Raw genomic sequence first — 25,401 nt, forward strand, 5'->3', positions numbered from 1 at the left:
TTTCCAGCCATCTACTGCTTTTGCTGATTTTTGCAGCCCTGATCCACTACTCCTACGGTATTTTACCAGTATTCTTGTTAGATTAAATTCACATTCAATTTCTTTACCATGCTTTGTTTTGGCTTAGTCAGAGAATGATTCGTGCAAGTGATATAGTCTTTATCACAATATTACGTGGTGATATGAATTTGTTCAACTGATAATATTATAGTGCCAAATCTGGGTATAACCTTACTTTGAATTGGTAGGTATTTTACCTTCCTTGGTCTTTTTAAATAACTATTGCAAGGATGGTAGAAGTTGAAAAAGAGGGTTTTTTTTCTGATGTTGTCTTAGCTCTAATTATTGCTATTAATTGAGACAGACTAGGTCTATAATTTACAGTACAGATCCCATTTGGGAATCAGGCATTCTGACTGTGCTAATTAATGGGGTCTTTTTGTGTTGCAATTTGAATACGTACTGTTGCCTCTTAAAATGTTCAGTGCTTCAGTTTTAAGTCTGTGCACATTTTATCCCTGACTATATTTATTTATTATTAGAATCAAACCCCATCAATTCACACAAGCTCTCATGGTAGTTTACAGCAGTTCAAAAGGACACAAAATAAAAAAAACAGCAATAAATGGTACAATTGGGATCCTGTTTTATCATTTTCATGTTCAGAATAATTTGTAAAAAAAAATGATAAAGGAGAATATTTATAGTTCAGGATTGAAATGAGGGGTCCTTGGTGCTCTCTGAGTTGGTGGTTCTCTTGCAGATGTTTCATCTATCTATCTATCTATCTATCTATCTATCTATCTATCTATCTATCTATCTATCTATCTATCTATCTATCTATCTATCTATCTATCTATCCATCCATCCATCCACCCACCCACCCACCCACCCACCTACCTACCTACCTACCTACCTAACTAACTAACTAATCTCTATCATGTATAAACTATTATTTGTAAAATTTATTAGCTGTTAATCTTACCTTAAGGTAACTCTAGGTATCTTACAATATTAAAACTTGTAAAAGTTCTCTGGTTTTTAGACATGCTAAACTTTTGATCCATACCCAGTTATACTTGACCACATTCTACAAGCTAATATACCGATTCAATTCGGGGGGGGGAAGGTGTGGGGGAGGGAAAATCCTGACTATTATTGAGGGTTTGTCAAGATCAGAGATAGCATCTCCCATCTGCTTGTTTATCTCTCTACCTATCTGCTGGAAAAATCTCCCAGGGATCCTAATGTCTTTTACAATTTAAATGAATGGCCAGCCTGCCTACTACTAACAAACACCATCATTCTTCACAACAAAATCTTCATTAGAAATTGTCAAGGGAATGAGTGAAGGGCCAGACTGCCATCTATCACCCTGGGACCAAATTCATCCTCGGTGAGATGATCCATATGTATCCCATTATAGCTGACCAAGGGAGCCCTGGTTTATTTCTGTTTGAAGCCCAGTAATATATGAGTTTGGCTCAGTTTGATAGAGCAGAAATGAAGCAATAACATTTTCCCATAATCTAAATTAATAAAATTCACTTTCCAATTTGGCAGAATCCCCATTGGCAATTTAAAGGAAATAGTTCCAGTTTCCTGATGCCACGAAAACAGCCTGAAGCTGGAAACCGGTTCAGATGTTTAGGGGCAGTTGACTTTTAGAGGATTTAAGGGGAGTTGAGAGGTGGTGAATTTTTTTTTTTCAGATTTTTCATTTTATTAAATAAATAAATAAAAAATAAAAAACTCCAAAAAAGGAGGGGGGAAATTTACAAGATTAAAATTTTAAAATCCTCTGTTAACAAACTCTTATTGTATTCAACTCATAGAAAGTTTACCACGGCTTCTGATCTATCCCACATCATCCCAATATTCATTCTGATTCATCCTTAAGTACAGGGAAGAGTGAGAGACTACAAGAACACAGGGAAAGAAATGAGATAAATGACATAAACCATCACTAAGAGGCAGAAGACTTATTTTCATTTGCACCAAAATGAATTTTTTTTTTAAAAAAAGAAATGAAACGCAACTCCTAGTTTACTTCCTTTCGTTTTGAGAATTTCTCACCTTCTTTCTTGTTTAAAAAAAAAGATACACTGATATTTTGGGAGGACGTGTGCGGTCTACATAAGGTTATGGACCTCTTGTTTAGACAAGGATCAATAAAGAGATGGGGCAGACTGGAGTTGGTTCAAGGCATCTTTAGCGATTTTTTTTTATGTCCAAATGTGGCAGCTACATTGCCAGATTAATGGGGAAATTGATCTTGTCTGGAATGCAATATATTCTTGCCTTCAAAGAGATGCTCGGGATATAATTAATATCTGTCCAGGATAAAAAGAAAAGTCTTCTTTAAATTAAGTGTAGCTCCCAGCCTGAATTTATTCATCAACTGCTTTCCTTATCAATAATCTAGAAGTAGATTCCTGATGATTCCCCATTGACACATTCCTGCTCCAGGAGAACTGACCAGGTGCTGCTACTTCTTGTGATCTGTCAAATAAACCTACTACGGGCAAATCCTTGACTTACAACAGTTCATTTACTGATCGTTCAAAGTTACAACAGCACTGAAAAAAAGGACGTATGACTGTTTTTCACACTTACGATCGTTTGTAGCATCCCCGTGGTCAGGTGATCAAAATTCAGACCCCTGGCAACTGACTCATATTTATGACGGTTGCAGTGTGTCCCGGGTCATGGGATCCCCTTTTGTGACCTCCTGACAAGCAATGGGGAAAGCCAGATTCACTTAACAACCAGGTTACTAACTGAGCAACTTCCGTGATTCACTTAACAGCAGTGGCAAGAAAGGTCGTAAACTGGGGCAAAATTGACTCAACAAATGTCTCACTTATAGCAACAGAATGGTTGGGCTGGATTGTGGTTGTAAGTCGAGGACCCCCTGTACAACATGGACAAGCAGGACAATGCTGACATCACGGACTGCATATTGATGGTTAGTGCTTTCCAAATAGTTGCCAAATCATTGTTTGTTTTATTCAAACCATCTCGCATTTATTAACGGGCTTTGAAAACTCAGCCAGTACGCCAAGCGCAGGGAGCTTTACTTCCGTGCAAGAGAACAGCTGCTTAGATAAATCGGAGATCAGTTGCTACTGTTTTTAAGGGTTGTTTGTGGAAAGACACCTGCTTGGGAACAAGCACCTCACTTTCTCAGCAAGGCTTCTGCTGGTAACTCCCAGCAGAGTTTGTGGTTTTCATCGGAACAAAATAAACCGAATATGGTTTATTTACTATTGCTTTTTATCCAAAGGAAAAAATAACCAAAAGAAAAATCCAAAGATAATTACAATGCAAATCCAATCAAAAAGTACATGTAAAAATTGCTTCAAAGGTGAAAAGGAGGAGGAAAAAAGAAAAGAAAGTATAATATACCAGGGTAGCTATTTTACAGTGACAATATAGTTAATTACGCTGAAGAGGTCCAGCTTCCTACTCTAGTTTCCTAAAGGCTGGGGGTCCAAGCCAGGGGTCCCCAAACTTGTCGACTCATCATTTAGCAATGCAATTCCTGAAAGTAATTAATTCTAAAAGCGAGAACATTTGCCCATTTGGATCAGACCATGTGAGTATCACATAGCATTGCAGAAGCAAAATAAATGTGACCTTCTTTTAAATATACATATTTTTCTTTATCTGAGATTGTCCTTGTTAACTTCTTATAATTCTCTCCTCTTTTACCACAGTCCTCTCTCCTCCTCCTCCTCTTTTACCACTGCTTCTCCTCTTCCTTCTTTCTCCTTTCCCACTAACACTCATCCTTCCTCCTCCTCCTCCTCCTCCTCTCCCCCTTCCCACCTCCTCTTTTACCACTGCTTCTCCTCCTCCTTCTTTCTCCTTTTCCATTACCACTCCTCCTCCCTCCTCCTCCTCTTCCTCTCCCCCTTCCCTTCTCCTTCTTTCTCCTTTTTCACTACCACTCCTTGCTGTCTAAGCATACATTATTCTCTAGGACAATTGGCAAAAAGAAGCAAAAAACACATTTGGATTGGGTGTTGTTTTTAGCCATCAACAGGGCAAGCTGTTTTTTCAATCATTATTGACATTACTGGGCATATTTTCATTTGAGCCAGCTGTAAATTCTGCCTACGGCTGGGATGATAGCACGCTGCTCATTAAACAGAGTGATTGTGCAATGCTACACCGACCATTAAATGTATCCTGGGTGATCAGGCGTGCAACCGCCTAACCAAAAGAAATTTAACTGGTCTGACCTCTCAACCAGGGTCTTCAGAGGGCTTCTCTTTTTTTGCAACAAGAGAAAAAAACCTTCATATGGATCATGTGCCTATGTTTATTTTAGATGATTTGTCAATGTTATTCTGGGCTTAAAAGCCTAAATCATCTTTTTGATTATTATATTGATGTATTATTCTCATTGTGTTCCTTTGTCATTTTTATTATAATAAACCAACCAACCAACCAACCAGGGAAGCACAGTGAGGAAGCTATTTCCAAGGATCAAATTGAAGGACAGCATTGCAGCTGCTACATGGCATAAGGATGACTTGTGTTTCCCTTGAAGCCTCACTGTGATCTATCTATCTATCTATCTATCTATCTATCTATCTATCTATCTATCTATCTATCTATCTATCTATCTATCTATCTATCTATCTACCTACCTACCTACCTACCTACCTACCTACCTACCTACCTACCTACCTATCTATCTATCTATCTATCTATCTATCTATCTATCTATCTATCTATCTATCATCTGTTGCCCTTCCCATGAATTAATGCATTATTGGCAAGACACTTGAGCGTTCTATGAGAGAAACCTCAGCCGAGCTATTGAAATATGCTGGTGAAGTCTTGTCATGAAAATAAATACAGAATAATAGATTTGGAAGGGACCTTGGAGGTCTTTAGTCCAATCCCCATCTCAAGCAGGAGACCCTATACCATTTCAGACATGAAACTGTCCAGTCTCTTCTTAAAAGCCTCCAGTGATGGAGCACAGACAACTTCTGAAGGCAAGTTGTTCCACTAATTAATTGTTCTCACTGTCAGGAAATTTCTCCTTAGTTCTAGGTTGCTTCTCTCCTTAATTACGGTAGTTTCCATCCATTGCTTCTTGTCCTGCCTTCAGGCACTTTGGAGAATAGCTTAACTCCCTCTTCTTTGTGGCAACCCCTGAGATATTGGAAGACGGCTATCATGTTGCCCCTGGTCCTTCTCTTCATTAAACTAGACATACCCAAGTCCTGCAACCACTCTTCATATGTTTTAGCCAGCACTCCAGGTCTATCCATTGTTTGGAACAATCAAACCACCAGATCTTTCCTCCGTTTAGCAAATGTGTTATGGATGCGTTCTCTTGTCTAGTTAAAAAAATATTCACAACAGGGAGACAAGCTGTACATTTCTTGAGAAGTACATATTTGCAATACAGAAGATGATTTATATCTTGTCACTCTGTGCTATTAGTCATAACACCATTGTCTGGTATGTCTTCACAGAATATAACTTCAGCCTGAATTCATTAGTTCCCAAGAAGCTCATTGTCTGAAACTCCGGGCAAAGAAATATCATCTGCTAATCAGTTTCACCCTTCCTTTCACTCATGTGCCACTCACCAAAATAAGAGGCATGGGTTATTTTCTTGTAAAATCTACCACAGCCATGACACTTTGCATTGCAAATGGATTTCAAGTAAACTCTCTTCTTATCAGGCTTTCATACATCTGCAGAAAGTAATTCAGAAAATATTTCCTCCCCCCTTTTTAAAAAGGTTGGCAGACTAGGAAAGAAAGTAAAGTTCTCAAAAAGGTTGAACAATGTTTTTTCAGACCAAGATCTGGCCATTTATGGACCAGGATGAGAATTACAATTTGATTTGATTTAACATTAATTAAAAAAAATGGAATAGAACAGAACACAACAGAACAGAGCAGAATAGCAGAATTGGAAGGGACCTTGGAGATCTTCTAATCCAACCTCCTGCTCAAGCAGGAGACCCTATACCAGGGGTGTCAAACTCTCAATGTCACAGGACGTGTCACAACGTATCACAACTTTTTCCCCAGAGCTGGGGTGGGCGCAGTTTCGGCATGATGCATCTGGCCTGTGGGCCAGCAGTTTGACATCCCTGCTCTATACCATTTCAGACAAGTGGCTGTCCAGTGTCTTTTTAAAAGCCTCCAGTGATGGAGCACCCGCAACATCTGAAGGCAAGCTGTTCCACTGGTTAACTGTTCTCACTGTTAGGAAGTTTCTCCTGAGTTCTAGGTAGGAATTACTTAGCTACAACTCATACGGTTCCTCTCCACAAATTTAATGTTTTAAATAACATTCGAGATGATTCATCACTTCAGTTGATGGGTGCTCCATCACTGGACATTTTTTAAGGAAAGACTGGACAGCCATTTGTCCGGAATGAAATAGGATATAGGTTGGACTAGAAGACCTCCAAGGTCCCTTCCAACTCTATTATTCTGTTATTCCCAGATGTGGGATGTTGGCCACAACTAATTCAAATGCTCAATTGTCAATTCTTTCTCTGCCCAATGTCATACTTCACCCTTCCTGCCAAGATTTCATTGTGGCTGACAGCCTACTAAAGGGTGGCTTCAAAAATAATAAACATGGTTTTATAGATGGTACCTTGATCCACAAAGGATGTCTCGTATGTATCCAAATGTGCAGCCCAAATGTTGGAGATGTGGTTGTTTGGATGCAACGTATTATCATATTTGGTGGTCATGCAGAAATATAAAGGCTTTTTGGATCAAGATTTGGTGGAATATTCAGAAGATTTTTACAGAAGGATAAAATTTACACCACAATTGTTTCTGTTAGGTATTATTGATGATTGTGATGGTAAAGAGATTATTTTAATGTTGAATTTAATTACAGCAGCAAGGTTGCTGATTGGGCAATACTGGAAGAAGGATTTTTTGCCTACCTTAGAAGAATGGTTTTTTAAAGTTTCTTATTTATCTGAAATGGCAAAAAATTCAGCTTATCTGAAAGACCAATCGCAAGAGAGATATTTATTGGTGTGGAAAAGATGGGTGAATTTTATACAGAATAGATATGATATTAGAAAGTATTATTTAACTTTTGAATAATGTATATTTAAGGGTAAGTTTTTGAGTAACTTATGTTTAAGGATGGTAATTTCTGTTTTTAGGTACTGGAGTTAAAGTGTTTAAAATTTTGCTTTTTGGATGTATGTATAATTGTTGGATGTTCATTTAAGTTGTATGTTTTTTGTTGTTTTTAACCCTGTATTCAGCTCTGGGAAGTAGGAGGGAGGGGGTGGGGGGTTGGGAGGGGGGGAGTATTTTATTGTAAAATTTTATAAACTTTCAATAAAATAATAATAGTAATAATAATAATAATAATAATAATAATAATAATAATAATAATAAGGCTCCTTGGGTGAAATCCCAAAACAACTGGAGCACCACTTGCACACCATTGGCATTGACAAATTTGCTATTAGTCAATTGCAAAAGGCGGCCTTATTAGGAACTGCTTCTATCCTGCGACGATATCTGTAATACTATCAAACATCCACATCTGCCTATCCCAGGTCCAGGGTAAGGACTCGATAGGTAGACAAAATGCCAAATCCAGTCTGAACATCTGGCTGACTGTGCGATGATCGATAATAATAATAATAATAATAATAATAATAATAATAATAATAATAATAATAATAAACATGAACATGTACATATGCATCTAATATTCCATGACATGCAGTTATAGATACAGGTTGGGATGCACATCCAATATGGATTCCATTCCATTATGAGAATGAAGCACAAAGACAACTTCTCATTTCCCTAAAGCAATAGTATGGTGTGTCAAAATTACTTTTAGATATTTTATTAGCTCCAGCAAGCGAGCACACCGCTCTCACGCTGGAGGTCAGCTCTGAAATAAAAACTGATCCGTATGAGTCTATGGAAGCTCTGCTGGCCTCCTTACACAGGGAAGCTACTTTAAACAAATATAATGAGAAGAGAAGTTCGGGCTCACAGCAGGAGCCTTTTGCAAATGCCTTCTGGGGTTGGAGGAATGGTATGTAATCAGAAATAATCCCCTCTCTCAACAAAGGAGTCCAGTGAGATCTAAAAAAGTGGGATCAGCTCGCATGATTGATGAGTAAGCAAGGCGAACGGTCGTCTCCCTAAAAATCACAGCAGTGCACCAACCCTGGTGAAAAATTAGTTCTGACACATCTGAACATCTATCTGTTAAACGCTGAGGTTCATTTTATTTTGCCTTCATTTACTCAGTTCAACAGATTTAGCTTTTTCCTAAGAAAAGGGTTGGATGGTGACACAGGGGAGGGGTGAGGAGGAAGACCTTGCATGTATGTCTGAATTATTATGGGAGTGTTATTCATCAAGTTTTTATTATAGGGGTTGCATTATATTATTATGTGTTATACACTTCTATGCATGGATAGCTGGTCTGCTAGTCAGATGATTATTGGTTGTTATTCAGTTACACCCTGCAGAATCGTGGTTGAAGCAACACGACATTTTGTGAACAAAACAATGCAATCATACATCAAATTAAATCTGGCTCAGAGTGTCATGTTCAGTGGCCAGCACCCAAAACAGATCTGATGCTTTAATAATTTCTTCCTAAATTAGTAGAATCTCAAAATCAGATCAATGTCTTGAATTTCCATGTGAAGTTTGACTCCACTCTTCTAATCTAATCTTGTCTATTTACCTATCACCATTAGGAAGTGTCTTCAAATCAGAACCTTGGGCAAACAATTCTCCCTGAAACCTAAACTGTAACTCATACTCATTCTCTGCTTTGGACACACCTTCCCTGCCTATCTGTGGCCCTCATTATGTTTCACAGAATCCATAACTACCTTCTTAATCCCCAATTAGATGCTGAATCCATGGAAAGAACCCGTCTAGACTGAATGATTTGAACTTCTGTTTATGGGGAAGACAAATTCATAGGTCATTCATGCATCTCTTCCTTGTAGGAGGCATTAAAAATACTAAAATTTGTATTTCTGCACCAGGAAAAAAAGCATACCTGGGAATATTGTTTGATCACAGCTCTGTCCATACATCACATTTTGACAGTGAATTACAGGATGTCCAGATCTTTGCAACTGTCCATAAATAGATGGGAGATTGAATTTCAAAAGTTCTGGACAACAACAGTCTGCCTTGTTCTAATAGGTATTTTTTTTACATATACTACCTAAAATGTTTTCTCTGCCAATAACAGAAGGGGAAAAAAAACCACTATCATAGTCATGAGTGCGGGATCCACTTCATTCAAATGACAAAGATGATTCTGCATTCTTTGAGATAAAAAAAAAAATAAGCCAATTCCCTTAAATAGAAAGACACTTCATGTAGGTTTATGAGACCACAGCTATTTGAAGAATTAGAAGTCACTCCTCTGGTTTTCCAGGGCAGCAACCTACAGCAATTGCCTTGAAGATTTATCAAGATGAAGGTGCAATTCAGAGAGATTTATTTATTTAGTGTATGGCACTGGTCACAGTGAACGCCAGAAATCTGAATGTGATTACTGAATAATTCAGAGAGAAGTAGAAGATTGAGTCCATCACCTACATCTCCATTTTGCTTAGAAAGATCTAAGGAACGGATGTACTGCTTCTTGTCAACCTGTGTCATTGCTGACAAATGAATTAACTAATGGATAATGATGACACGCTTACTTAGGAGGGGGTGGAGACCCTACCACTCTTTAAAAAAAAATCCAGTTCACTCCAACTTTCTCTCCTCCCAAAGAACCAAAAAAACTGCAAGAGCTTTAATCCATTTCACAGCTTGGTTTTTGCGTTGACTCTTCCTCCCAATCACTTAACAGACATTAACTGCTTGGTGTGAAGAGCTTAACAATTTGGTGCAAATAAAGTCAAACCCTTAAAGTGCGACCTTGTATCACACGTTCCATGTAATAGGCCAATGAAACGCAATTTATTGGGGCACAATAAGAAAATGTTTGGCTCATTTCATGGTGATTCCAAGTAGAAATGTATGAAAAAGCTTCTTTTTAAGCTTAAAAAAAGACAAGATGGTGCTTTTTACCCTTTTCTTCCCCTTTGCACTTTTCAGTTCCTCCTGGCCTCATTTACTGGCAGCATTTCATAACATGTGAGCAACTGATTACGCAGACGAGGTATGCTGTCCTTGTTTGTTTTCTCAACGAGGTATTGAGATGCCCCAAATTTACATAGCAGAAAAGCAAATGAGCAAACAATGAACGTGGTCACTTTCCAGAGAGGGCAATTGGTAGAACTTAAACCAAGAGGTAAAACTAACGCATATTGTGATGTAGAAGATAATCTTCACCCAGTCAGCTAAAACTAAACAATTACGGTTGAGTTGCCCCAAAATTGACAAATGGAGTATCTGTTCTGAGTCTTCAATCTAAACAGGTTGTCCATGCTCACTTGAGATGAAGAGGGAATAAATCATGGCTTCTTCGTTCATTCATTCACCCATTCATTCATTCCCTGCCTGTATTATTTTTACCAATAACTCAAGGTAGTGAATATATCCAACAATATATCCAAGGAACGGTTGCGAGAATTGGGTATGTCTAGTTTAACGAAGAGAAGGACAAGGGGGGACATGATAGCAGTATTCCAATATCTCAGGGTCTGCCATAAATAAGAGGGAATTAAGCTATTTTCCAAAGCACCTGAAGGCAGGACAAGAAGCAACGGGTGGAAACTAATCAAGGAGAGACGCAACCTAGAACTAAGGAGAAACTTCCTGACAGTGAGAACAATTAATCAGTGGAACAGCTTGCCTCCAGAAGCAGTAAATGCTCCAACACTGGAAGTTTTTAAGAAGAGACTGGACAGCCATTTGTCCGAAATGGTTTAGGGTTTCCTGCCCAAGCAGGGGGTTGGACTAGATGACCTCCAAGGTCCCTTCCAACTTTACTACTATTACTACATCTTCTTCCTCCTATTTTCCCCACATCAACAACAACCCTGTGAGGTGCATTGAGCTGAGAGAGTATGACTGGCCTAAGGTCACCCAGCTGGCTTTCATGGCTAAGTCAGGACTAGAACTCACAGTCTCTTGGGGATTGGTGCAAGGTCACCCAGCTGGCTTTCATAGTTAAAGTGGGATTCAAACTCTAGATCTACTGCTTTCTAGCCTGGTGCCCTAGCTTCTAGACCAAACTGGCTCTACTTAAAGAGTGAGTTACATAGAGGCTTCTTAAAATTAAGTGTAGATAATTAACTATCCACATTAAAAGATAACATCTGGATTCTCCTTGTCTCTAGTAACCAGGGACAGCAGAAACTCGCTTAAGGGAGCCATCGCCAATCTTTGGATGAATTGCTCCCAAGAAACTCACAGCTTACAACAGTGGTTCTCAACCTGTGCGTTGGGACCCCATTTGGGGTCGAACGACCATTTCACGGGGGTTGCCAAACAACACAATCTGCCATTTTTTTCCCCCTTTTCCTTAGCTGTGCTACTCCCTTTTATTCTATTGGCTTTTGGAAGCCAGTGCTTTTTGATCACCAGGAAGAGTAGGAGTCGGTCTGTCACAGAATAAAAATAAGGCACAGAAGCTTGTTTTCCATGTTCCCATCTGCCAGGAAGGCCGGTGTTAAAATGAGATGCACCCTCTGCTACTTATACAATTCTTTGAATGAGTCTGAATGATCCCATCCATGCTCACTCTAAGATTTAGACAGAGAGAGAGAGAGAGAGAGAGAGAGAGAGAGAGAGAGAGAGAGAGAGAGAGAGAGAGAGAGAGAGAGAGAGAGCTATTCTTGCTTCCATTGAATACAGAGCTGCTAGTCCTGATAATTAAATTCCAATTTGTATTTAATATTCCAAACAGCATTCAGATGCCTGAGTGTGAATTCATTTTTCTGACTGTGAATTTTTCTCTTCTATCGTAGTTGCACTTTTCTTTTTTCTTTTTCTTTTTTTTAAAGCCCTCTCTATGTAGTTATTTCTTCATAAAAATCAGATATGAGAACAGAGTTACTTTCTTCACAACACCCTGGCACAATTTCTCCTTTATGTACGCATTTTTTTTTTCATCCCAGATTGGTTCTCAAAACAGATTAAAATTAAAACTCAGAGGTTTAGATTATAACTACAGAGAGAGTTGCATGTGAGCAGATAACTATTCAGGAAGGGTTGTTGTTGTTCAATCGCTAGGTTGTGTTTTGACTCTTCGCAACCCTATGGAACAGAGCATGCCAGCTCCCTGCCCTCCATTGTCTCTTGGAATTTGTGTCCTTGTATGGATGACACTATCTAACCATCTCTGCCGTCCCCTTCTCCTTTTGCCTTCAATCATTCCCATCTTCTTCTTCTTGTGCCATATCCATTATCAGACGTTGGCGATCATGTTGGCGATTCTGTTTTTATCAGCAGCCGCACGAAAAAGTGCTGCTGAGTTTTGTCCCATCATCAGGGTCTTTCCCAATCAGTCCTCTTCTCATTAGGTGGCCAAAGCATTTGAGCTTCAACTTCAACTATTCAGGAACAGTGTGAACAAAATACGATTGTTCAACAATTGGAGGGCTTGTTTGTTTTAATCCTCAGAAACTCAACACCTTGTTGCAATACTTGATTGCATGCTGGCCTGACCAGATTCTGAGCGATAGTCACACCCCTATCTATGTGTGAAGGAGTTCTGACAATGTAATATTGGAAATATTGGAGAATCAGGGTCATGTCTTATAACTCCAGCAGTAATTCCTCAGCTTCGCCCCAGGATATTCTAAAGCTGACAAAAAAACCATTTTGACCATGATTACAAATTTCCTAGGAAATCAACTCATATCATTTATCCTTGAACCTTTTTCAGCCAATCATTTGTTTTTTCTTTCTTTCTCTTCTCATTGCTGTAAGTATAAATGAAAAACTGGCACATAAACCTAGAACCTAGAATAATAGAATTGAAAGTTACCATAAAGGTCTTCTAATCCACGGGTAGGCAACCTTGGCTCTTTTATGACTCGTGGACTTCAACTTGGCTGGCTCAGGAATTCTGGGAGTTGAAGTCCACGAGTCATAAAAGAGCCAAGGTTGCCTACCCCTCTTCTAGTCCAGTCGCCTGCTTGAGCAGAAGACCCTATACCGGGGTAGTCAACCTTGGCTCTTTTATGACTCGTGGACTTCAATTCCCAGAATTCCTGAGCCAGCTAAGCTGGCTCAGGAATTCTGGGAATTGAAGTCCACGAGTCATAAAAGAGCCAAGGTGGACTACCCCTGCCCTATACCATTCCAGACAACTGGCTGTCCAGTCTCTTTTTGAAAGTCTCCAGGGATGGAGCACTTACAACTTCTGAGAGCAAGCTGTTCCACTGGTTAATTGTTCTCACTATCAGGAAAATCCTCCTTACTTCTAGGTTGCTTCTCTCCTTGATTAATTTCCATCCCTTGTTGTGCTGCCTTCAGATGATTTGGTAAATAGTTTGACCCCCTTGTCTTTGTTGGAGCCCCTTGAATATTAACCTAAAGTTAAACTGCTGGATTACAGAGCAGTCTTGGGAAATATTTATTATTCTTGATATCTAGGTCACTAGCCAGCAGGATGGAAACCTGCCCTGCCCTGAATTCCATCAGCCATTCCCTGCTAAGAATTTTCAAGAGAAGGAGAAACATTCCGATCATCTGAGAGAGAACAACCCAGCATACAGCAGAGTCATGCCAAGATATGCCTGAGATTGCTAGCTTGCTTGCATGCTATTACAATGTTTCACTATAGCTGTGACAGAGGCGAAATAACAAGCGGGGCCAGCCCGTATATTGTATCACTACTGAAAGCAATTTATGGTTCTGAACCATAAAAAGAAAACATCTCTTGCAAAGCCACGAAAGAGGGTTCACATCCTAGGAGGAACATTCACACTGCAAACCATCTGGATGATCAGAGAAGGCAGAAGAGGATTAAGCAAGCCAATGGGCAAAGATTAGATAGAAAGTCTGGATAGGTGTGAGAAATTGTGTGTTTTAATGGAGAAATAGAGCAACTTTCCTCCCCTCAATGACACCTTCTTAGAAAGAGGTCTAGGATGCATCAAGCCTGATATACAAAGATGGAAGCCACACACTTTTTTTATGGCATTTGTAGACAGCCTTTCATAAAATGCACAGTGCCAAGCAATCCTGTTTCTCGTTTTAATAATGTAGCATGCACTGTTTCAGTTTTTAAATACGGATGCTTTATCACCATCTAGTCCTCTCTTCTCAAAACTAAATACTCTCTGAACCTCTAAGTCAGGCATGTCAAACTTGCTATGTCACGTGACGTCGCGTGACATATCGGAGCTTTTTCTCCATTGCTGGCAATGGGGTGGGTGCGGTTTTGGGATGATGCGTCCGGCCTGCGGGCCGGCAGTTTAACACCCCTGCTCTAAGTGGAATTTTTCTCCAATGGGATTTTCCCATGTATTTTACCAGGAAACATAGATAGGGCAGGCTAGAAAAGTCAGTGTCCTCCTAACCATACCCAAGCACTCCAAATTTGTTGGCAATGTCCATTTTGCTCTCCGAGTTCATGGTGACCTAACCCTAACCATAAGTAGAATTTTCCCCGAATGGGATTTTCTCATGTATTTTACCATGAAAGATAGATAGGCAGGCTAGAAAAGTCAATGCCTTTCTAACTATACCCAAGCACTTCAAATTTGTTGGCGATGTCCATTTTGCTTCCTGAGTTCATGGTGACATAACCCTAACCCTAAGCTCTCTTCATATGACTAAGTTTTCAATTCCAGGTCATTCTTGTTCCCTTTTTCTGAACCAGTTCCAATTTGTCTAAATCCTTCTTAAAGGGTGATACTCAGATCTGGACACAGTGTTTTAGATGGAGGCTGCTTAACGAAGAGTAAATTGGATTTATAAACTATAGTATAGTTAATGCAATTTAAAGCTGAAAATACCTTTTTTGCAAACACATTCCACTGCTGACTCACATTCAGTTTGCAATCACTTGTTAGTCTATTTTTTTTTCACAAGCACTCATTACAAAACAAAATACTCCCTGTCTTACATCCATTTCCTACACAAAGGCATTATTTCAAATTGTCAAATTTCATACTGATGTTCAAGCCATTAATCTATCAAGATTTGTTGGGAATTTTATCTCATTCTTCCAGATCTTTCTCTCTACTCATTCATTTATAAATCCATCTCACAAATTATGTGTCGCCTACAAATGCTTCCTTGACATCAAGATATATTACATCTACAGCATTCCTATAGTCTACTGAGTAACATATCTAATTAAAAAACAAGAACAAATAAGATAAGGTTAATGTGCAAGACTTATTTTTCAAATTCATGCTTACTTCAAGACAATACCATATAGATTTCAAACATTTACACAAGCATTTGTTCTTGGAAATCTTTCCAATAATAACTGATAGACTGATTTATAGGTGCAGGTTTCAAACCTGTGCATTCCTGGTCTAGCACATCTCAGTTTAGAATTCAAACCGGTTGCTGTGTGAATGCAACGTAACCTTTCATGTTATGTTTTCAGAACATACATGTTTTCAGAATTTTTCTCTCCTTACCACCTTTGTGCAAAAAAAAAAAAAAGCTTCAAGGTAAAACTAACTTTATTTCTTTTTGGCACTAGGGCAAGAAAGTTATATTGCTAACCATTCTGCCCCCCCCCCCGCTATTCCCTGTAGTCTCCTATTCAAGCTGTTATATTTGCCATTCAGACAAACACAGCTGTGATCGCTAATCAACAACTATCCATTTGTGTTTATTACGGCCTCTTCATTATATAAAGGTTTAAACTGGATCTGCATATATGTGAGGGGGGGAATACACCTCTTGCTTAGAGGAAGATCACAAATATACTGTAAAGCAATGCTATTTTGCAACATCCAATATGTCTGGTTCATCCTCTAAACAGCAGTGAAAAGAATTCTGTATCACATATAAGGTCAAAACTATCATCTGCCCTTCTTCTTCCTTGAATTTCAAAAGCATCCTGCTCTTAATGTGCCAGCTCAGGCTTTATATAATATTAAATTCCCAAGAAATGTACTTTCATGTTCTCAGCTGATTCTGTTGTCCAGATTAGGCGTTTTCATCAAAAGTTACTTAGCAGGCAGCCCAGTTCCACTCCAGGGAATTCAAACGCTGCTGCCTCGTTGTTCAAGGCCAACTAAACCATCCAGAATGCGTCAACTCAAGTTGCTAGAAGAGTTATGTTTGGCTTGAGACAGTTTTCAGTGAAGGGCAAAGAGGAAGAGGAGAGGAGAAAAGAGAAGCTGACACAGAGAAAAGGATTAAGAGAGAAAAAATATGGAAGACAATGAGAAAAATTATGAGGGAGGGAGGGAGGGAGGAAGGAGACAAGGGAGAAAAGAGAAGAGGGAAGGGGGAAGGAGAAAGGAGAGGAGAGAAGGGGACAGAGGGAAGGGGATGGGGAAGGAAGAAGGGAAAGGAAGGGCTATGAAGGAAGAACTATCTATTGAAGTATCTACTGTTAAAATGGAAAAGGAAAAGAGAGAGAAGGATAGGCACTACTAGTGAAAGGAAAAGAGAGAGAAGGATAGGCACTGCTAGTGAAAGGTGATATAAGCCACAATCTCTGTGAAATCTTTGCAAACAGTTGCTGAACAAAACAGAAAGAAGGATTGCATCAGATAGACAGCATTACTGAGAATCCTAGGAACTTTGGGGGGGGGGGAGGAAGAGGAGCTGGAAATAAACCAAAATTAGAGGATGAAAGTGAAAAACCTATTTAAACCTTCCCGTCTCCATCCCGAATTTTTCCTTAAATATATCACTGCTTAGTGTAGCATCAGACAGAACTTGGCTAAAATCTTCCTGCAGTGCCTGACCACCAGTTGCTTGTTTATGTTCAAAAGCCCTAGACAAGGAGTTTATCGGGCATGAAAAATGTCACCGATGACGCCCTAATTTGCATCCGAAAATTGATTTTTGTCACACTGGGATTTAGGACAACCTCTTTTGGAAACCAGCACCTCCACAAAACATAACCATCATTATTTGGCCACAAAAGCACGTTTGAGCTCCTTGTAAATTTCAGCTCTCCAAAGGACAAAGCTCAGCAGCTATTATTGATGGGCGGGCTGGAAGAGTTAGCTGGAGTAATATTTCTTGGTGATTTAATATTGACAGCCAAACTTTAGAAGTTTTCTCTGTTTTCTCACTCAGAAGCTGACAGCAATTTCACTGGGCCCAAAGTAAAATAAATAAAAATAACAAGATATTCCAGCTACTGATGTCACTGAATGTCACACTTCCTAGCGTAGAATGTTTTGGCAGCTTGCAAATCTCCTCCCAAAGAGAGGAGATATTTTATAGCCCCAGAAACCATTTCTACCTAAAATACCAATGGTATTTTGCACTTGTAGCTTGTGTGCCTTTAACAACACTATTTTTCATCTAAACTCTTGATACCACTTCCAGTTAATATTCAAAGAAAGGGTGAGAGAGAGAGAGGCCAACCAATGATTAAGGCTAATTAGATTTTGGTGCGTTTTCATAACCTTCTTCTGTAGCTATTTTATCTACTGAAAGGAATATTATGGACACTTCTGGTCCAAGAAGAACTGAGGAAGCTTCTTGGATAAGAATTGAAATGTCTTCAAGGAAAAAACAAAAAAACTTCCAGCTGCCTTTTGAAAAAACACCTTTGAGATTATTATCTACATACTTCTTCCTTTATTTTTAGGGAAGGAAATAGGGCTATAGACATCAAGAGTGAAAGCCATATTGAAAGATGTACAATTGCAGTCTTCTTCTTCTTCTTCTTCTTCTTCTTCTTCTTCTTCTTCTTCTTCTTCTTCTTCTTCTTCTTCTTCTTCTTCTTCTTCTTCTTCTTCTTCTTCTTCTTCTTCTTCGTCTTCTTCTTCTTCTTCTTCTTCTTCTTCTTCTTCTTCTTCTTCTTCTTCTTCTTCTTCTTCTTCTTCTTCTTCTTCTTCTTCTTCTTCTTCCAATATGTCAAGCCACATCGGAGCATTGGTCTATCTCAGTGTTTCTCAACCTCTGTTAAGATCTGTGGACTTCGACTCACAGAATTCCCCAGCCATCACAGCTATTCAGTTCAGTCTATATACTATTGGAAGCTACTTTGCACAGTTCCATTCTGCTAGTCCAGGGGTAGGCAACCTTGGCTCTTTTTTGACTCGTGGACTTCAACTCCCAGAATTCCTGAGCTAGCCATGCTGAGGGAAAAGGGAGAGGTTTCCAAGCTGAGCCATGCTGGCTCAGGAATTCTGGGAATTGAAGTCCACAAGTCATAAAAGAGCCAAAGTTGCCTACCCCTGTGCTAGTCCCATTTGGATCTGGAGTTGGCAACAAAGCCAAGAATATCCATGCAGAACAGTTGTTGTATCTCTGAGCTTCCTCAAAATAAAACAATAATTTAAAAAAAACAACCCAAGACTGTTCAAGTTCAATAGTGTTGATAGCATCATTCACAGATTGCTTGCCTTGACTCATTCTGGTTCTCACCTAAGGATCTTCTGTTGATAAGCATGCCATTTCTTGATTGATTTGTCTCTTACAGGTTCCTGTAATCTGTGAATGATGGACAGGTTTTCCACAGTTTTAAGTAACTGCCTCTTACGGAGGGGTCAAGATTAATAGCCTTCTTCTGCCATTGCAGGCTTTCAAAAAAGTCTTAATCAAGATACTTATTACATGTCATGATCATCTTGAAATGTTTTTCCAATTAATAAATGGCTCTCCAAACATAGTTTAATGTACCGTGTGCTGAGCAAATAATAATTACCAATAATAAATTGGACTGGATTAACCCAATACATTAAAACGTTATTGAGAGAGAGAGAGAGAGAGAGAGAGAGAGAGAGAGAGAGAGAGAGAGAGAGAGAGAGAGAGAGAGAGAGAGACGGAGGGAGGGAGGGAGAGAGGGAGGGAGGGAGAGAGGGAGAGAGGGAGACCTATTGCTTTGAAATGAAATGAAGGGAAAATATCATTCTGGCTAGATTCCCCCAAAATATTTCAACTGACAAAGTTGTTTTTGAAGAGTGCTTACTTTTTCTGACTCAGTGACTGTATGACAGACCAAGCTACAAACCATAGCTACACTTTAGCTAAGCAATTCGGATTGCACTTTTAGATTGGTGCATCATACAAACTCCAAAAACTGAGCTAATTGAGTAAAGCATGTCCCAAAGGTGCATTCTCAAAAGGCAACTGGACTTTGTGTTTCCTTGAAAACCATGTCACTCAAAAGCCTACATTCCAGGTGAATCTTAATTTCCCACACTTGCATGGAAGACGTAACCCTTGCTGGACATTCAAATTTGGCAAACTCAAGAGAAAATTCAGGGCATCTAATTCTTTATTGTCTCAAAGAGAATTATTCATGCTCCTCACTTACATAGTTCAGTGAGTCCCCCCCCCCTGCTTTAAAATTGCTAGTTCTTCTCTGATCTTTGCATGGCAAAGAAAAAGAGGTATACTTCTCAGAAAACGCTTTGATGGAGCTTATAATGAGTAAAGGAAAAGAACAGCTAAGAGAAAATGATGCCATCATATATATCATCCAGAACAGTGACAATCTGAAGAAGAAGAAGAAGAAGAAGAAGAAGAAGAAGAAGAAGAAGAAGAAGAAGAAGAAGAAGAAGAAGAAGAAGAAGAAGAAGAAGAAGAAGAAGAAAACAGAGCAGAATGATCATTGTCAGAGACAAAAGAACTAGAATTTATCCTTCTCATAATCTTTGTGGTATTGGGACACCACAGAAAAGACTAGGGATATAACAGTCTTACATCTATTCATGGAAGACCAAAAAGAAAAGAAAGATTTTTAATGTGAAAGTTAAATTGGGCCTTTTAAAAACTTTCAAATTTGGCAGAAGATTGTGTTGGTCTCAATGCCATGGTTCAAATGAAGTCCACACAATGTGAGAGATAAAACAAGCTCTGTGCCCACACATCCTGCATAGGATTTCCACCCAGCTCAAAGTCACATCAAAAAACATTTAGAGGCACAGGGGAAATGTTTTAAAGCTTGTTTGGTCTTCCTTTTATAGCTAATGTGGCCTTTACATGGGAGATTTCTGGTGAAAATCTCATTCCTGCTGGAAAAACAATGAAACTGCCTCCTGCCAGGGATCTAAGTGGAAGAATTAGAGAATGGATCACTCATCCTTTCTAATCTCCTCATTATGGCTTCCTTGTCATCCTAAATTATAGGTCTGTGAAGGTACCTGGTTTAATTGTCTTCTAAGTCACTGACATATTTTCTTCTTTGCTAAATGCCACAATAGAGAAATGAAGGCTATCTCCGTTATTCCTTTGCTATTTGGTTACATCATTGGCAGGGAATATTTTAATTAATTTGACAAAAAGGCCTTGAATCTTTTGCCTCTTACATTTATAAGACTGAATTCCTTCCTTTCCTTTCCTTTCCCTCTCTCTCCTTCTCTTCCCCTCCCTTTCCTTCCCCTCCCCTTTCCCTCCCCTCCCTTTCCTTCCTTCCCTCCCTCCCATTATCAACTTAAATCTGTATATAGCTAATCCTAAGTTCCACTTTCCCTTAAAGTTTATCAAAGGCAATAAATATTCTTAATTGGCAATTTCCTGAGTAGATGTAATGCTGTTTGTTTTTCTGATTCTCTTTTCTTTTGGGATATCCATCCATGCATGGTAGAAATGATACCTCAAGCAGGTACTGTATGCTGATTTTTCTGTTCATTCTGGATCTCTTGATGGTCTTTTCACGCCCTTCTACAACCTGGAACGTGTAGCGCTTCAGCAGCCAAAACTGCCTAAATCCAACTAAGTTTGCCAACCAAACATCTCCTCCACCTTCAGAACTCCAATAAGAGCTCTCTCTTCCTGCCAACTCATCGGCTTATTTTGAACTTCTTTTCTCAAAACGTCTTGCTTGAGAAACTCTCCTTGCTTCTGAAAACCTTATCTCTTTCATTCCCTTCTATTTTCCCAGCCTGAGCTTATCAGCTTTATGTAGAGCTTGTGTGTCAGGGGGATCACATGTTAAGAAGGCAGACAGTGCTTAGCTGTCTTATTTGAAACTTGATTCATTCCCTGGATCAGGATGCAAGCCATTGTTGTTTTTTTTTTAAGATGCATTTGATTTCTTAGCCATTTCCAATAAAACTAATTACATTTCATCTTATGAATGGAATATAAGGAACTGTACTCCCCAAATAACAACAACTAAACCCCATACTTAGATGGGCCCAGGAGAACAACTAAATTATTTCAGTTGAGTTTAACATTCAGTATAATTAATATGATTATTGGGGGTGAAGTGATAGATCTGACTTCAACCCAAATAATTGCTTCAAATTATTGTTGTGATTGAATAATCATGAGAAATATTTGGAAGTTTCAAATATAAACCAAATTTGGTGGCTTAATGACTCTTGGTGATGGCCCTGCAGTTTTCATGGCAAGATTTTAAGAAGTGATCTGCCATTGCTTCCTTCCTAAGACGGAGATAGAGGGACTGGCCCAATGTCACCTAGATGGCTTTGTGACCTATGGTGGAACTAGAACTCACAGTTTCCCAGGTTCTAGATACACCTAACAGATTCTTGTGTAATGGCTTGAGTGTTAAATCTTTTGAACATTAACTCTTAACATGTGGTCTTGATCCTTTGCACCTGACATTAATTAATCTAACCTAAAGCTCAGTACTAAATTGGAATCACATAAGGTTCAACAATATTCAAGAAGAGTTTGACTTGAACTTGTGGCAATGTAAGAAATCTAAGCTAATGACATATTTAACTCTACCCTTCAGCTCTACCTGCTCTTCTCCTACAGAGAATATGTGTATGTAGATCACACCAGTTAATAAAGTTAAATTATTGGGAAAAATGTTTTTGCAAATCCTGCTACATCATTTGGTGTTATGGAACAGTCAACCTCACTTTCCTTGACTTTTTATAAGCCCAATTTGAAGCTGTAGGCCTTTCTAGAATCTTCCTGCTGATTTTCCCAGACATTAATTGTTACAAGTGCATCCAATGTACATTGAGTGATATAATTTAAGTGGAATGAAAAGAGGGATATCCTTCTCCATCAAAGCATATGTTTCAGTGAATATTCAAATCTCATTTCTTCTGAAGGTTTTTTTTTTAAATTAAGCCTCTATAGATTTAGATCCCCCACTACTTACTTTAGAGACCTTTATTTAAATCAGATAAGGCTTTAAGGTTAAAAGGTAAAATGAAGTCCAATTAATTTGCGCCATTTATTATGCACTCCAAAACTCCATACATTTAATTGGAAGTAAAACCAATTAATTTGGTATCCACAAGGGTGTATAAGTTTATAGCCTTGCCTGCATAATATATGAACAATTTCCTCTGTGATTCAGAAACTTATCTCCTGCAAATAGTTCGATCGTTTTGTTAACACCATAGTTTGGCTCAACTTCTAAAATGAAAAATTCTATTATCGTATCACTGTGTGCGCAACTAATTTATGCACAGCATCAGAAATGTTTGATTTATGTTTGTTTCCGTCTTACCTTTAAAGAACCAGGTTTTTCTTTTCTGCCGACAATCAATACCTCTGCTGTATCTTTTGCCCAGGCTGACTGTGCACAGATGACTAAAGCTCTCTCAGCATCTGATAAATTTCTCAGAGCAACTAAAGCTCCATTGGGTTCCACCTTGAAGTCTGGGCTTGAAACTTCAAAGTTCAATTTGTGATTTTCTTGACAGTCATCAAATACCACTAAGGGGGAGGGAGAGAGAAAGAGAGAGAAAAACAAGGTCAAAAGTGTCCATGAAATATCATGTCATTGATAGCTAGCTAGTTGGCTTACATTAGAAGCCTTATTTGGAACATTACTGACCCAATACTTTTCAATTTTAATAATAATAGATCTTGCAAAAATCTATCAAAAGTGTTAGCACTGTATTGTGATGATGGAAGTAGTCAACAGTTAAGAGAGATTGTAAACAGTTCTCTAACAATGAACAAGGAAGGAAGGAAGGAAGGAAGGAAGGAAGGAAGGAAGGAAGGAAGGAAGGAAGGAAGGAAGGAAGGAAGGAAGGAAAGAAGGAAGGAAGATTGAACAACATTTTGTTGGAAAAGTCCACGGTTTCCATTGTATCAATTTTTTTCCGAATCTTGAATTTATCTTCTCAATATGCCAGCAGCTCTCCAACTACTAGATAGCATGCTAAAGTTGCAGATCATGGTATGCAAACCACAATGGTTGGTATCACACTAATATATAATATAATCTTCAATATTATTCTCTGTCTATCCAACCTGGTTCTGCATATCCATTACAATCTTGTTTTTAAACTATATAACCTTTTATCATTTAGCAGCAATGCCACAAAACTTGTTTCAATGTCAATTGTTGATTCAGAAAGAAAGGTTCACACATTATATCCACTCCAGAACAAAAGAAAAAGCTTTATGGCTTTATACAATATATGAATTCATCCCACCTTAAGTGCTTAAGAGCTATGAAAAGACAAAATGAAAAGCATCTTCCAAGCATGCATACAGATTGAAATTTATTCACCAAAACATTAACAGAAACTAGATTAAACATACTTGAATTATAGCAACTACTTTGTGAGTAGTTACTCCAGGTTTATAATGCGAGAAACAGCAGGCTTGAACAAAATGTTTTCAGTAAATAATTATGGAATAATTGGTTTGGGCCTGGCCTGGCCATCTAAAATCCTTAAGGCTAATAAAAGCAGTTTGGGGTAATAATTTTGCTTCATTTTAAGAACCAATTCTGTTGGTTTGATGGAAATTACTGTAGGATGATTGGTTTCACAATCAAAGCGCCTCCCTAAATATATGAATGTCCACACTTCAGCAGTGTGATAATTGTTATTGTGCAGACTACTGTAATTATATTCAGCATGGGCTTTTCTTTATGGAAAGCTGATCACATCTACAGCCTTGAGAATCATCTCTAATGGGCGGTTGAGTTTTCAGGGCTCATAGATGCAGAATTCATGAAAACACAACTTATGTGCATGACACCCACATGGAAATGAAGGATTCTCTAGTAGAGAATTTGCTGAGACCTTGTCAGCTTCAGGCAAGATGGAAAGATTCCGGTATAAAACCTGACGAATCAATGCTATTCAGCAATTTTAGACTGGGTTGATCCATCTTTTGAATGAATTCAGAGCAACATCCTACTTTTGATGGCAAACTCCATCCCAAAATCCATTAAGAAACTCCAGTCTATTTCTCATTTACTTGCGCTCAAGGGGTTTTGAACTTCAACTGTCCTCATTCTGAGACAGTCCAAGATGACATTTGCATCTTTCAGGGTCCTTGAGAATATTGTATGGATTCAGGTGGCAGGGGAGTATGGTTCTCAGAGTGTTAAACAAGCAAGATGGCACTTGACATGCGATGTTGACACAAAAATCTCAGGCTGTGAGGTCCTTGGTGCTCTCTGAACTTGGTTGTTTTCCTGCAGATGTTTTATTACCAAACTAGGTAACATCATCAGTACTAGAAGAGAGTGGGGTTTCCAAATTTCATTTTTATTTATTTATACTTTGTATTTCTTAACCACCCATTCCCTTCTAGCACTGATGATGTTGCCCAGTTTGGTAATGAAATGTCTGCAAGAAAACAATCAAGCTCAGAGAACAGCAAGGACCCCACAAATTCAACTCTGAGCTACAAACTATGTCTTCTATCAGTAAATATCATACTGTTAGAGATATGTTGCTGCTTTTAAGGCAATACCAATGAAATCTAAGGAAGAAGAGAGAGAATGTAATCAAAAATGAAGATTCAAGGTTGATGAGACTTTTGGCCTCTCACATTACTAAAACACAATAGAATAAATTTAATTGAAACTGGACACATATCTACTTTCTGAAATTTTGGGTGCTGGCAGTGATAGGACCTTTAATGGTCAGGTTCTTCAAAGGTAGTCAAGGAGATCAATTCACTATTATGGAGTACATAATGAGCCACAAATCCTAATCAAACATTAAATACAGTATGGATAATGGGGGGTCTTTACTGGAATACCGATTCTCCTTGCTGAAAATTCAGTTCATACACACACAGTTATCCCCCAGCTGTAGCCAGATCCAAATGTTTCAGTTCTGTATAAGCAAACTATTCATTTATTGACATCTATATGGTTCTTTGGAAAGTCATTTCTGCCAAGTGAACATCTTTATTGTGTTTAATATGCCGTATGGTGTAGAATGAGATCCAAAAAGCACGATGGAAAGCATGGAAGCTGTGCCAAATATTTCCTAATGGGAAAAAAAATTCAAGTAACCTATATTTCATGAAGCCTGCTGCTTAATACCTGCTTTGTTAGCATAAGACCTGGTGCCAGTCCTATCAATGAACTTCTGAAGTAAATATAACGCTTATCTCCCAGCAAATAATTTATGTGTTACCAATT

General features: G+C 38.6%; 1 protein-coding gene across 1 annotated transcript in view; it reads right to left on the minus strand.

Annotated features, from left to right (window-relative positions):
- The window catches only part of CDH13 (cadherin 13), a 250,018-nt gene extending 225,838 nt beyond the window's left edge, over positions 1 to 24,180 (minus strand). Inside the window, exons 1-2 of the mRNA XM_039355996.1 lie at positions 24,162 to 24,180; positions 22,510 to 22,718 (exon numbers count right to left, since the gene is read on the minus strand). Of these exons, the coding sequence (XP_039211930.1) occupies positions 22,510 to 22,718; positions 24,162 to 24,180 (228 nt within the window). The remainder of the gene's footprint in view (positions 1 to 22,509; positions 22,719 to 24,161) is intronic.
- Positions 24,181 to 25,401: the final 1,221 nt, after the last annotated feature.

Source organism: Crotalus tigris, unplaced genomic scaffold (genome assembly GCF_016545835.1).
Source record: "Crotalus tigris isolate CLP2741 ecotype Arizona unplaced genomic scaffold, ASM1654583v1 scf7180000018783.1386937, whole genome shotgun sequence".
NCBI lineage: Eukaryota > Metazoa > Chordata > Lepidosauria > Squamata > Viperidae > Crotalus > Crotalus tigris.